The 14,032-nt window shown below is 48.3% G+C and overlaps 1 protein-coding gene across 1 annotated transcript; it reads left to right on the forward strand.

The window, feature by feature from the left end:
• Nucleotides 1–189: 189 nt before the first annotated feature.
• Nucleotides 190–9,874, forward strand: CHCHD4 (coiled-coil-helix-coiled-coil-helix domain containing 4). Its single transcript, XM_029241743.1, has 3 exons — nt 190–348; nt 7,875–7,973; nt 8,784–9,874. Exons 1-3 carry the CDS (start codon nt 327–329, stop codon nt 9,056–9,058), a joined length of 396 nt encoding a protein of 131 aa, XP_029097576.1. The 5' UTR covers nt 190–326; the 3' UTR covers nt 9,059–9,874.
• Nucleotides 9,875–14,032: the final 4,158 nt, after the last annotated feature.

The raw sequence follows: 14,032 nt of genomic DNA on the forward strand, positions 1-14,032 counted from the left end.
GCCTCCTGGGAAACGTAGTCCAGGGTCGGGTGCACGCTCCAAAAGTTGCAACCTCCCTTCCTCACTGATGCGCCTGCGCACTGCAAGCAATTCTGGGAGATGTAGTTCCTATTGCCTGGGGGAGCGGCCGGGCCGCGTGCGGCCTGCTGGGAAATGTAGTTCCCGGCTGAGAGGGCCGGGCTAGACGCGCCGAGGCAGGCGCGCGGCGGGCAGGCCTGGAGGGGGCGGGCCCGCGCGGGCCTCCAAGCCGCCAGCCCTGCAGCGGAGAGGTCACGGCGTGAGGCCGCCGCCACAGTCGCCGCGAGGTCGGAGCGCCGGGCTGCACCATGGCCTACTGCCGGCAGGAAGGTAGGAGATGGGGCTGCGTGGAGACGGCCTACGAGGGCCTGCAGGGGACACGCGGTCTGTGCAGCCCGCCGGACCCCCGCGCCCCCACTGCAGACGCGGAGGACAGTCCTCGGGACCCTCGGGTTGGGCCCGGCGGCGGAGTCGCTATTCCCGGTTTTCAGATGAGAAAACCGAGGCCCGGGTAGGAGCGAGGCCGGCCGAGGTCACCGTGAGGCTCGAACCCGGACCTCGGAGGGAACAGCACAGGGGGGAGCTCGTAAACTAGGCCCGGGGGTCAGGGCTGTGCGAGCGCCCTGCCTGCGGCTGGTAACTGGGAATTTATTGATTCTAATTATAATGTTACTATGGCGCTCACCACACACCACGTGTTCCCGTTTGCACTGCCTTCAACTGTCCCGGAAAGTTGCCCCTCGGTGGGCGCTGCGCTGCGGGTGGGAGTGCCGCCCGCTGGGACGGGTCAGACCCTGGTCCAGGAATTTTGTGTGGCCTATCTCGCGACGACCTTCCTAAGTCAGGCCCTGCTTTTATCCGGAGAGTAAACCAAGACCCAGAAGTGACTTGGGTAAGCCACACGGCCGGCAAGTCGCAAAGCTGGGGTTGGAGGCCCGCGGTCTGATTCCAGAACCGCCCAGTCTGGTGCCCAGTGGACTCCAGGGAGCCTTCCGCTCAGAAGACACCCTGCGCAGAAAACAAAACAAAATAAAACAAAGTTGGTGCCCGCCTACTGTCTGCCTGCTTGTTACCTCTACCCGGGACCTCAGAAGTCTCCAAGCCGGGTCCAAGGGTCTTCCTGCACAACCACTAACCGGCTCTGTCCCTGAGCTGCCACCCAACTCCTCCAGGGCCTAGTGTCCAGTATTGTAAAATGAGAAGTTGATCTTCATTTATTCCACGCATATTCATGAAGCACCTTCTCGGTGCCAGGTGAGGGGATTGGTGGACACCTGAGACTATAAAGTTCCAGAGAGAGTTGGAACTCACCCAGAAATCCTTTAGCGAATAGTCCAGCTCCCTCAGTTAATTAAGGGAATCTTAAGCCCAGAGATGGAAGTGACCCACCCAAGGTCATGCTTCAGTTAGGAGAACAGCTCAGTCTAAAATGCTAAGCCTTTTCCCAGTACCCCATTCTGCTCCTGGAATCCTCCTTCCCTGGGTCATAAAGCCGTAATACTCACTGATGTCTCTAATGAGTAGTTTCCATTGATTGATATTTAACTTTGCCATGAGCAAAAGTCCTCTGCCCTCACCACTTTGTTAGACAGCAAGTCTTTTGTTTTTAATTTCCTTCTTCTAAGTCTAATTTACTTCTTCATTTAGCAAATTTTTTTTAACCTTTTGGGTATAATGAAGCTATAATCCTCATTCTTGAGGGTTTCTAGGGGTTGCAGTTTCTCTGGGAAGCAGAGGCAGGTGTTTAGATCCCTATCTTTTCCTGGATCAAAGCTCGCTGTCTTAGTTTGGGGATGAGAATTAAAAGCACTCACTTTAGGCCTTCCCTAGTTTTTATCTTATCCATGCCACTGTCCCCTAAGTCCCCAACTTCTTGTTTTTCTACCCACCAATTCTTTATGCTTCCCATGGGACTTAAAGAAACGATCCCAAACTCCTTCCAGATTAAGGCTGATGTGAGCGAGCCCCTTGCCTGATCCGGCTCCTGCTAGTCTCTAACCACCCATCACTGACCAGCCACACTGGCCTCTGGCTCTTCCCTTTGCCTAGTGCACCCTTCTTCCAGCTCTTCCCATGGCTACCTCCTCATCCTTTAAGATTCAGCTCATATGTCACCTCAGTGAGGTCTTCTCTGGGTCTTTGTGTCTTTCACATCCTAAACTCTTTGAAATTACCTGGTTTATTTTTGTCATCTTCCTTCCTATGTTCTTGCAGCAAACCGAGAGCATTAGATGGGCCATATCCCCGGCACCTTTACCCAGTGAACCCATACACACGGCTGCCCTCTGTTCTGAGTCAGTCACTTGCCTGTGCACATTTACTTCAGGGGTCCACCCCCAAGCCTTGGGGTTAAAGGCCTTAGCAGGGCGTTCAAGGTGTTGGGCAGCGTGGACTCAGGCTCGCTCCCTGGCCCAGGGCCACACTGTTCCTGTCATTGTTCTTCCTTTTCTAATGCTGACTGTGTTCTCTCCTGTTGCGTCAACAAACGTTTATTGAGTACCTGTGATGTGCCAGCCACTGATCACATGGCAGTGGGCACAGGTGGGCGGTCTGCCTTCGTGGCATGGTGGAGGTGGCGGGCGCCCCTTCTGGGTTGGATGTACCAGAGATTCTGCTGTGTAAAGACCCACGCATGTTCTAGGGGGAATGAGACCACCCATCCAAGGTTTTTTTTTTCTCTAACCTACTTCATAGTGATAGCCGTTCTGTCTTCTGCCCTCTGCTGGGTCTGGGGGTCTTCATGTCTGAATTCAGAGTTCATTCCTCCATTCACTTTTTCAACAAATACTGATTACCCACTATGTCTTGGGCACTGTTCTGGGCTCCGAGGATACTGCACTGAATGGAATAGACAAATCCTTGCCCCTGAGGACCTGCTGACATTTCAGTGGGGGAGACAGGTGGTAAACAAATACATAATTGGGGCTTCCCTGGTGGCGCAGTGGTTGAGAGTCCGCCTGCCGATGCAGGGGACACGGGTTCGTGCCCCGGTCCGGGAAGGTCCCACATGCCGCGGAGTGGCCGGGCCCATGAGCCATGGCCGCTGAGCCTGCGCGTCCGGAGCCTGTGCTCCGCAACGGGAGAGGCCACAACAGTGAGAGGCCCGCGTACCGCAAAAAAAAAAAAAAAAAAGAAAGGTGTCCCTTTGTAATTACTCCCTTTTTCTCCAACTGCATTTTCCCACTTAGGACTGATCTCTGTGAGTAGTCTGGAAAGTATTTTTCAGGCCCGTTTTTAAAATTTACATATATATTTATATGTTCATCCCTAGAGTTAAAAAAATTAAAGTGGTCTTGGGGAACTCTCAGCTAACTTTTAGTGACTTTAAGCCATTTTGGTTTCCAAGTAAATGCATTTTTGTTCTAAAATAAACATGTGCTTTGATTCTCAACAGGGTATAAATTTTGACATATTATATTCTCATTGCTTATTTTTAAGTAATTTTATCTTCCTTTTGATTTACCTTTTAACTGAAAAGTTGTTCATAAAAGAAAGTTAAAAAAATGTTTCAATTTAAGAGCATGGAGGTAGGTGGAAAACTTTCCACCTCTTTCTAAGAGAAAGAATATATAAAAAGAATATATAAAAAATAGAACTATGTAAACCCATATCACACGTTAAAATTTTTCCAAAAATCTAAGTATAATATTAATAGGTTGGAGCCCAGATTCAGAGGGAGGAAACTGACCCCACCCCTGGTGCTTCGAGGAACAGCAACAGGTTCAGCAGAGAAGGAATTGCTGGCGGCCACCTGTTTACCTGAGCTGGTCCTCGAGTTCCCCATGATGGTGGCTCCCGTGATGCCCCCACCCCGCCAAGTTCATTCCCTCTGGAAGCATAAGCTGCTCTGACTGAGAATGTGCCGCACTGGGTAAAAGCACTTCTGAGTAAAAGTCTCCATGTTGGGGGAAGCACTAAAATACTTAAACAGAACGCCCCACTTTCAAACCAACAGCACAAAAATATGGTCTACCTGTTAATACGGCAAAATTTTTAAAATAAAAGGTATATGATAAACAGAAAACAAAAATGAATTTGGGAGCAATAGATCCTAATGTAATTGGGATGAAACTAAGTATAAATAGGGTAATTGCACCAAACAGAAGACACGGAGTCTTAGAGGAATTTTTTTTTTTTTTAAAGAATCGAGTAATGTGGATTATACCAGAGACACATTTAAAAAGATGGAGATAAAAGGGATGAAAATAGAAAGAGGCAAATAAGGAATGAAAGTCAGCACAGAACTTTAATATCAGAAAGGGGAAAAAAGAGGACCCAAGGCAAAAACTTCCTAAGGGACAAAAGAGGGCATTTGATTTCGTTAAAAAACAATGGATTGAGACTATATAATACTAATAATGAGCATATGTTCACCTAAAATACTTCCTCGAAAATGTATAACAAGTGAGCTTCCCTGGTGGCACAGTGGTTCAGAGTCCGCCTGCCGATGCAGGGGACACGGGTTCGTGCCCCGGTCCGGGAAGATCCCACATGCCGCGGAGCGGCTGGGCCCGTGAGCCATGGCCGCTGAGCCTGCGCGTCCGGAGCCTGTGCTCCGCAACGGGAGAGGCCACAACAGTGAGAGGCCCGCGTACCGCAAGAAAAACCAAAAACAAATACATAATTGTTAGGTGAGAAAAAGCAGGTTAAGGGTGATGGGGAGTGATGAAGGAAGATGGCATCTGAGCAGGAGGTATGAAGTCAGGGAGAGGGAGGCTGTGAGGGTATCTGAATGTGCTCCTTATTTTCCCATTGCTACGATATGAATGTGTCCCCCCAAAATTCATATGCTGAAATCCAAACCCCAGGGTGAGCGGTATTAGTAGGTGGGGCCTTTGAGAGGAGCTCGAGTCATGAGGGTGAAGAGTCCTTATTAGGCTGTTTAAAAGGTTGATGCTCCTATAATGAGTACAGCATCAGGAGTCCCTGCTTCCTGAATTGGAGAGATACATTTTTGTGTTGATTTTAAAATTTTTCTTTTATTACTGTCATGTAAACGTCTCAGGAACCTGCTCTTATAACATGTGCCCGTGGGCTTCAGTGACTCTAAAACTGGACAGATGAGTGGATTGAATTCTCACAGCATTCAGTTTACAACATTAATTCAGTCTCGTAGATGATATTTCACTGAACTGCCCCTTGCATGGAGAATGTGCTTCTGTGCCAGTGGTGGGTCCTTGAGGTTACTGTCCCTGTGCCACTGTCTGATGGCCAAGGTCATCCAAGGCCAATCTCTGACCGAGGAGCCTTTGCTGTGGAGACCAGGAAGTCGCTGGCCCTCCTTGGCTGGGAGTTAAGTCCACCCCAGGCCTTTTCTCCCATCGGCCGTGATCATGAAAATCTTGACTTGGAACTCTAAGAGGGCATAAGGTGGTTATCCACGTCCTTCTGAATATGCTTGTATCAACTTTTTAAGGTTATCTTGGAAGTGAAAACAAGCATTTTTATATTTTCTCCAGAGAAATGTAATGAGACTTCCAGTCTAGCTGGTTACCCCACTAGTTGGCAGTCATGATGAGCTCTCTTTTCACAGTTGGGACTCGGGGATCGGTGAGCACTGTCCTTTTGTCAGTCCTGCGTGCACTCTCCGACATTCCTGCTGGGACAGACGTGCAGTGGACAGGGTGACGCGCTCGCAATCTTTCAGACCAGAGTTTGTGTTCCTGCTCTGCCTTCACGTACTATGTGCCTTCGGGCTGGTTTCCTACCTTCTCTGGGCCTCCGTTTCCTCTCTCTGTAAAAAGGAGATTAGTAATACCCACCTCACAGTGTTGGTGTAAGGATTAAATGAGCTGACGGGTGGGGAAACTCACTGAGTAGGGCCCAAGCGTGTAAAAGATGCAGTTATGTTCTGCCGTTAACGATTCTGATTCCAATTCCAGTGTGTGGGTATTTCCCCCACATCAAGCAATTCTCTGACACCAGCAGTATGTCCTCCAATTCAGCTCAATCTGTCACTGTTTACCTGGAGATGGTGTCAGATCCCACAGTTTAAGGGCTCAGGCCTGCAACACCCCTCTCCCCCGCCCCAACTGCAGGTGCCAGTCACAAGTCCAGGTTGTCATCTGTTCTTCTTAACCACTGGCTGTAGATTAGAGGTTCCCACGACCTCCTCCTAGCGTTGGATTAATTTGCTAGAGCAGCTCACAGAACTCAGAGAAACAGTTTACTTACTAGATCGCTGGATTATTATAAAAGGATAGAATATTATATTAACAGATATAACTCAGGAACAGCTGGATGGAAGAGACGCACAAGGCAAGGTGTGGGGAAGGGGCGGAGCCTCCATGCCTTCTCTTCCCAAACCTCCACGTGTTCACCTGTCCGCTTGGGCTTTTGCGGAAGCTTCATTACATAGGCATGATTGATTAAATCATTGGCCTCTGGCAGCTGATTCAGCCTCCAGCTCCTCTCCCTTCCCCAGGGTGGGATGCGGGGTGGGGGGGCGGGGGGTGCGTTGGGACTGAAAGCTCCAACCCTCTAATCCCAGGGCTGTTTCTCCTGGCAACCAGCCCCCATCCTCAGGCTCCCCCAAGTCAACCTATTAACATAACAAAGAGATCTTTATGCTCTCATCACTTGGGAAACTGAAATTTTAGGAGCTCTGTGCTAAGAATGGGGTCAAAGGTGAAATATATATTTCTTATTCTAAATGACAGTATCACATCCTTTGATCCAGCATAACCGATCTCTCTGGGGGATGTCCAGAAAGGTGCCTGGGAGGACTCGGCCTGTGGGAGGAACCTGGAACATTCTGGGTGGGGTTGTGCATCAGTCACTTGGGAGCCCGTCAGTGGTGTGGACGTGCAGAGAGCTTGATTCAGCTTCTGTTCTGTGAGGCTGGGCCTCTGGGCCTCATAAGCCCCACAGGTGCCTCCCGTGCCGAGCAGGCTTGGACGCCTTGCCTTGGCCTGAGACCGGCCTCCCCATTCGGCCGGGCCCGGCTGAGACCTTGGTAAACAAAACTGTCAGAGCTGAGCTGAGCAATTGTGTCAGCTTATTTATTTTGCTTAGCACGCAGCACTTTTGCAGGCTGCTTTCAAGTGTTCTGAACACTGGCCAGAATTACCAAGGTCTTCAGGTTCTTCAACATGCCCTGGCTGCCCGGCCCCAATCCTTTCCCAGGCCACTTGGGACAAGCCACCTTCTCTGAGATAGAATGGGAGGTGTTGGAGAGAACCCTCAGGTGTTCTGAGCAGGCCGTGGTCCTGAGCGTGCCGAGGGTCAGCTGCCATTACTGTCACCCCTCCTGGGAGACCCTGTACAGGTGTGGGGAGGGTGTAAATACCAAGTACCTTCCCTCTGTCCCCTCTGCTGTCCTCACTGGCACGTCTCTCTGGTGTTTACTGTCAACCTCGTGCTTTTCCCAAGCCTCTTCCGGAGGAGCCCGATTGGTGAAATGTTATCTGAAGGCACCTGCTGGCAGGTCCTGAGGGGCCTGGAGCAAGTGGACCAGGTGCTCACAGGGACGGGAAGTGACAGAGCCGTCAGAGCTCATGGGAGTTCTGAGCAGAGGAAGAAGACCCGTTTGTTAGATGTCAGCAAACTTGGGGACTGAAAACAGCTGCATTTGATGGCTTGGGGCATCTCGTCTCCCACTCGAGGATGCACATGGCGCCAGCAGGAGCCATCTTCCTCCTCCCCAGTCCGGTCACAGGCACGTGATGCAGGAGCGGCTGCTAGACCTTCCCCCAGAGTCAGCAGTGAGCGAGTCCCCAGCCTGGGGAGCACCACTGAACTCACTTCGGGGTTTCAAATGGGACAGTCTTCAAACAAGGTTTTCGTGGCTGCTTGGGTTTAGGGCTGATTCACAGCTCCTGGGTGAAACATTTCTCCCTCTGTTCTCCAAACACTAGGGAAGGATCGAATCATATTTGTGACCAAAGAAGACCATGAAACTCCAAGCAACGCGGAGCTGGTGGCCGACGACCCCAATGATCCTTACGAGGAGCACGGTGAGTGCTGGGCGGGGGTGGGAGTCCAACATCCCTGGCCGCGGCTGGGTTTCCAGGTGTCTACCTTGGCCACCACTGCTCCTGGGACACTGAGTGCATCTCCATCAGGTGTGAGGGGCTGTGTGCTTTCCAGCCCTCGTTCGCACGCGCTTCCCTGGCCATCAGGCTGAACCTAGGAGTTTCTTCTTTCTTCCGCCTCTCTTTCTTTTGATTTTTTGAATGGTTTTCCATTTTTATAAGAATGGAGCGCAGTGCTCTGGCACGTCACTCGCTTTTTCCTGCCCACCATGCCTTGGACATCTTCCAGCCTCGCTTTTACCAGTCCTCACACTGTGCTGAGCTGAGAGCAGCTGAGGAGCGGGAGGGGCTTGAGGAGAAGGTCCGGGGCGCAGGGGTTCCTGACCATCTGTGTGAAAGGAGGAGACCAGCACCTTGACTCCTTCCAGTGTTTGGGCTTTCAAAGCTTCTCAGTAACCATCCAAGTGGTTACTTCCGCTTTGGATTAAATGGTTTCCCGGTGTAGTTCTTGGAGCACAGGCACGGCCACAGCACTGGGAGGCGGCTTAGGACACAGAGCAGTGCTGCACACGGAGAGAGTCGCTGATGGTGACCTTTCCGACTGAGCCGGGAATGCTGGGTTTGTGCCGGGCATTTGAACCCCATCCCGAGGGAGCAGCAGGTCCCCTGGTGAGTGCCGGCCAGGCAGTGGTTCATGTTACCGTTACGCCTATGAGGGCTGGTCTTGGTTTTGCTTTTTCTGAAACCTCAGGCAGCACCTCTCACACTTCCTTGCTCATCTTCCTGTCCCAGGACTGATCCTGCCCAACGGAGACATCAACTGGAACTGCCCGTGCCTGGGGGGCATGGCCAGCGGCCCGTGTGGGGAACAGTTCAAGGCGGCCTTTTCCTGCTTCCACTACAGCACAGAGGATGTCAAGGGGTCGGACTGTGTAGACCAGTTCCGGGCCATGCAGGAGTGCATGCAGAAGTACCCGGACCTCTATCCCCAGGAGGAGGAGGATCGATTAGAGGAGACGGCTGTCTCTGAGGCTGCCACAACCAAAGAAGAGGAGGGGTCCAGCTAATGAGGGCCCTGGTCTCCAGCCTCCTTCGGAGAGGACGAACCCCTCCAGGAAAGTGTCTCTCCCTCTGTTGCTCTGTGCACTGTAATGTACAAAATAACGTATTGAGCTGATCAGGGGTCTGGGCCCTTGACATGTACACTGAAACATGGGCTGTGTGTGTGTGTCTCACATGGCCTGTCAGCGAATGTAGCCGCCACTTTTGAATTCTCAGATTGTCCTGAATTGTGCCATTTTGAAATAATGTGCTGAATCATCTCAGCAACCAAAAATCTTTATCTGGGTGTGTCTTGTGAGTGAGCTGATTTATTCTGATTCATTGTATCCCTTTTAGTAGGTTTTATACCCAGTTGGAAAGTGAAATAGAAACAAACATCTTCCTTTAAAAATGCTGGAGGGGGGCATTCCTTATAGAAGAGGCGGGATGATCAGACCTGGAGGATTTGACGAAGCACTATGCTTCACTTCTGATATATTTTGGGTTCTAGTTTGCATTGAGCTCCACGTTTTCTACGTTTGGAAAACAGAGCTTTGGACCCTCTGAGTGACTGACTCCCTTTGTAAGTGAAGAGAAAGGCTGTTTTTTTCTCTTTTTGTTATCCCAAAAGCCCTGCTTTGGGGTCTGTGTTCACACTGGCTCTGTCTCAGCCTGTACACTGGCTCTGTCTCAGCCTGTTCAGATGCAATGTTCTTGAGAGGTGGGGACCTAATCATTACCAAAGTAGCACCTGAGAGAGGAAACAGTGTCAATTAAAAGGAAAACGTGATTTTTACGTGATTTTTGAGTGGGTTTTAATTTGCTTTTCCTAATTAAAAATGTTGTGATATAAGGAAATATAAATTATGAAAAATTCAATTGAAATTCTCCTTTGAAGATACTGGTAGATCACTTTGAATCTGTTAAAATTTTCTGTGTTGCGTCCATACGGAGCTCACTGATTCTGTGAGCAGATGCCTTCACACAGGCGTCGCTGTCAACATTAACGTGTTGAATTTGTTAGAAATGAGTCCCAGCCCACACTGCCCAGGGGACATGAAGCATGAGCACAGGAGGCTGCCTTCCACCCCAGAGAGTGAGCTGTTGGCTCTCTGAAGCCTGGAGGCCCGGCTCAGGGTGAGGAGTGCGGTTCTAAGTCTGGCGTCAGGAAGCCGGAGCCACCAGCTTTGGAAGCCGTGCGGCCTGGAGGAGCTTTGGGACTTCTTTGAGCTGCAGGCAGAGCCTTGCATGTTTAATAAACATACTTTTTCAGGAAACGTTTTGATCAAGATGTCACTGACCTGTGACTAGTCCTGGATCCCATTCATTTGATACATTCAGGGAACCTCTACCGTCCATGTCCTAGGGACACAGGGAGGTGACTTATCTGGCCTCTGCTTGTATGAAGCTACAGTCCAGCCAGGGGTCAGCATTTACTAGAAAGCAAGAAGAATCAGAAAAGCAGATTCCAGGTGCAAGGACAGGATGGCAGAGTAGAAGGACCTGAGCTCACCTCCTCTCACGAAAATGCCAAAATCACAACTAACTGCTGAACAATCATAGACAAAAAAGGACTAGAACCTACTAAAAAAGATATTCTACTTCCAAAGAAGAAGCCACAACGAGAGGGTAGGAGGGGCGCATTCGTGATAAAATCAAACCCCATACCCACCAGGTAGGCAACCCACAAGTTGGAAAATAATTATATTGCAGAGGTTCTCCCACAGGAGTGAGAGTTCTGAGCCCCAAGTCAGGCTCCCCAGTCTGGGGGTCTGGCATCAGGAGGAGGAGACCCCAGAGCATTTGGCTTTGAAGGCCAGCGGGGCTTGATCGCAGGAACTCCACAGGACTGGGGGTAACAGAAATGCCACTCTTAGAGGATACAAGGTCTTGTGTGCACCAGGACCCAGGGGAAAAAGCAGTGACTTCATAGGATCCTGGACCAGACCTACCTGCTGGTCTTGGAGGGTCTCCTGGGGAGGTGGGAGGCAGCTGTAGCTCACTGTAACTCACTTGGGGACAAGGACACTGGTGGCGGACGTTCTGGGGTGTACTCATTGTCGTGAGCTGTCCTGGAGGTCACCATATTGGCACTGAGACCTGGCCCCAACCATCAGCCCTTTGGCTCCAGTGCTGGGATGCCTCAGGCCAAACAACCAACAGGGTGGGTGCATAGCCCCACCCATCAGCAGCCAGGCTGCTTAAAGCCTTCCTGAGCCTGTAGCCACCTCTAAACACACCCCTTGATATGGCCCTGCCGACCAGAGGCAAAAGACCCAGCTCCACCCACCAGTGGGCAGGCACCAGTCCCTCCCACCAGGGATCCTGCACAAGCCTCAAAGACCAGCATCACCCACCAGGGGATAGACACCAGAAGCAAGAGGAACTACAATCCTGAAGCCTGTGGGACCGCAAACACAGAAAGTGAGACAAAAAGAGGCAGCAGAGGAATATTGTTCCAGAGGAAACAACAAGATAACCCCCCAGAAGAACAACTAAGTGAAGTGGAGATAGGCAACCTACCCAAAAAAGAATTCAGAGTAATGATAGTAAAGATGATCCAAAATCATGGAAAAAGAATGGCGGCACAGACTGAGAAGATAGAAGAAATGTTTAACAAAGAGCTAGAAGACATAAAAAACAAAGTTGAACAATAAAATAACTGAAATGAAAAAATACACTAGAAGGAATCGATAGCAGAATAAATGAAGCAGAAGAATGGAAGCGAGCTGGAAGAGAGAATGGTGGAAATCACTGTCACGAAAGAGAATAAAGAAAGAATGAAAAGAAATGAGGACTGTTTAAGAGACCTCTGGGACAACATTAAATATACCAACATTCACATTATAAGGGTCCCATAAGGAGAATAGAGAGAGAAAGGGCCTGAGAAAATATTTGAAGAGATAATAGCTGTAAACTTACCTAACCTGGAAAGGAAAAAGTCACCCAAATCCAGGAAGCACAGAGACCCATACAGGATAAACCCAAAGAACATGCTGAGGCACATATTAATCAAACGGACAAAATTTAAAGACAAACAAAATATTATAAGCAAGAAGGGAAATGCAACAAATAACATACAAGGGAATCCCCATATTGTTATCAGCTGGTTTTTCAGCAGAAACTCTGCAGGCCAGAAGGGAGTGGCACAATATATTTAAAGTGATGAAAGGTAAAAACCTACAACCAAGAATACTCTACCCAGCAAGGCTGTCATTCAAATTTGATGAATAAATCAAAAGCTTTACAGACCAGGAAAAGCTAAGAGAGCTCAGCACCACCAAATCAGCTTTACAACAAATGCTAAAGGAACTTCTATAGGCAGAAAAGAAAAGCCTACAACTAGAAACAAAATTAATTACGAATGGGAAAGCTCACTGGTAAAGGCAAACATACAGTAAAGGTAGGAAATCATCCACACACAAATATATCAAAACCAGCAGGAGAGTACAAATGTAAGATATTGGAAATGCATTTGAAATGAAGAGACCAGCAACTTAATCTTGAATATATAGAGACTGCTATGTCAAAACCTCATGATAACTGCAAACCAAAAGTCTACAATAGATAGACAAAAAAGAAAAAGGAATCCAAACACAACACTAAAGATAGTCGTCAAATCACAGGAGAAGAGAACAAAAGAGGAAGGGAAGAAAAAAGACCTACAAAAACAAATCCAAAACAGTTAACAAAATGGCAGTAAGAATACACATATTGGTAATTAGCTCAAATGTAAATGGATTAAATGCTCCAACCAAAAGACATAGAATGGCTGAATGGATACAAAAACAAGACCCATATATATGTTGTTCACAAGAGACCCACTTCAGATCTAGGGGCACATACAGACTGGAAGTGAGGGCGTGGAGAAATGTATTCCAGGGCTTCCCTGGTGGTGCAGTGGTTGGGAGTCCACCTGCCGATGCAGGGGACGCGGGTTCATGCCCTGGTCCAGGAAGATTCCATGTGCTGAGCCATGGCCACTGAGCGTGCGTGTCCGGGGACTGTGCTCCACAACGGGGGAAGCCGCAGCAGTGGGAAGCCCGCGTACCGCAAAAAAAAAAAAAAAAAATGTATTCCATGCGAATGAAAATCAAGAGAAAGCAGGAGTAGCAATACTCATATCAGACAAATAGACTTTAAAATAAAGACTGTTACAATACACAAAGAAGGACACTACATAATGAGGAATCCAATTATAACAATTGTAAATATTTATGCACCCAACATAGGAGCACCTCAATACATAAGGCAAATACTAACAGCCGTACAAGGGGAAATCGACAGTAACACATTCATAGTAGGGGACTTTAACACCCCACTTTCACCAATGGACAGATCATCCAAAATGAAAATAAATAAGGAAACACAAGCTTTAAATGATACATTAAACAAGAAGGACTTAATTGATATTTATAGGACATGCCATCCAAAAACAACAGAATACACATTTTTCTCAAGTGCTCATGGAACATTCTCCAGGATAGGTCATATCTTGGGTCACAAATCAAGCCTTGGTAAATTTAAGAAAATTGAAATTGTATCAAGTATCTTTTCCGACCACAACACTATAAGACTAGATATCAATTACAGGAAAAGATCTGTAAAAAATATAAACACATGGAGGCTAAACAATACACTACTTAATAAGGAAGTGATCCCTGAAGAAATCAAAGAGGAAATCAAAAAGTACCTAGAAACAAATGACAATGGAGACATGATGACCCAAAACCTATGGGATGCAGCAAAAGCAGTTCTAAGAGGGAAGTTTATAGCAATACAAGCCCACCTTAAGAAACAGGAAACATCTCAAATAAACAACCTAACCTTGCACCTAAAGCAATTAGAGAAAGAAGAACAAAAAACCCCTAAAGTTAGCAGAAGGAAAGAAATCATAAAGATCAGATCAGAAATAAATGAAAAAGAAATGAAGGAAACGATAGCAAAGATCAATAAAACTAAAAGCTGGTTCTTTGAGAAGATAAACAAAATTGATAAAC

The sequence above is a fragment of the Monodon monoceros genome, unplaced genomic scaffold (assembly GCF_005190385.1).
Source record: "Monodon monoceros isolate NGI ecotype Baffin Bay Population unplaced genomic scaffold, NGI_Narwhal_1 Super_Scaffold_3, whole genome shotgun sequence".
NCBI lineage: Eukaryota > Metazoa > Chordata > Mammalia > Artiodactyla > Monodontidae > Monodon > Monodon monoceros.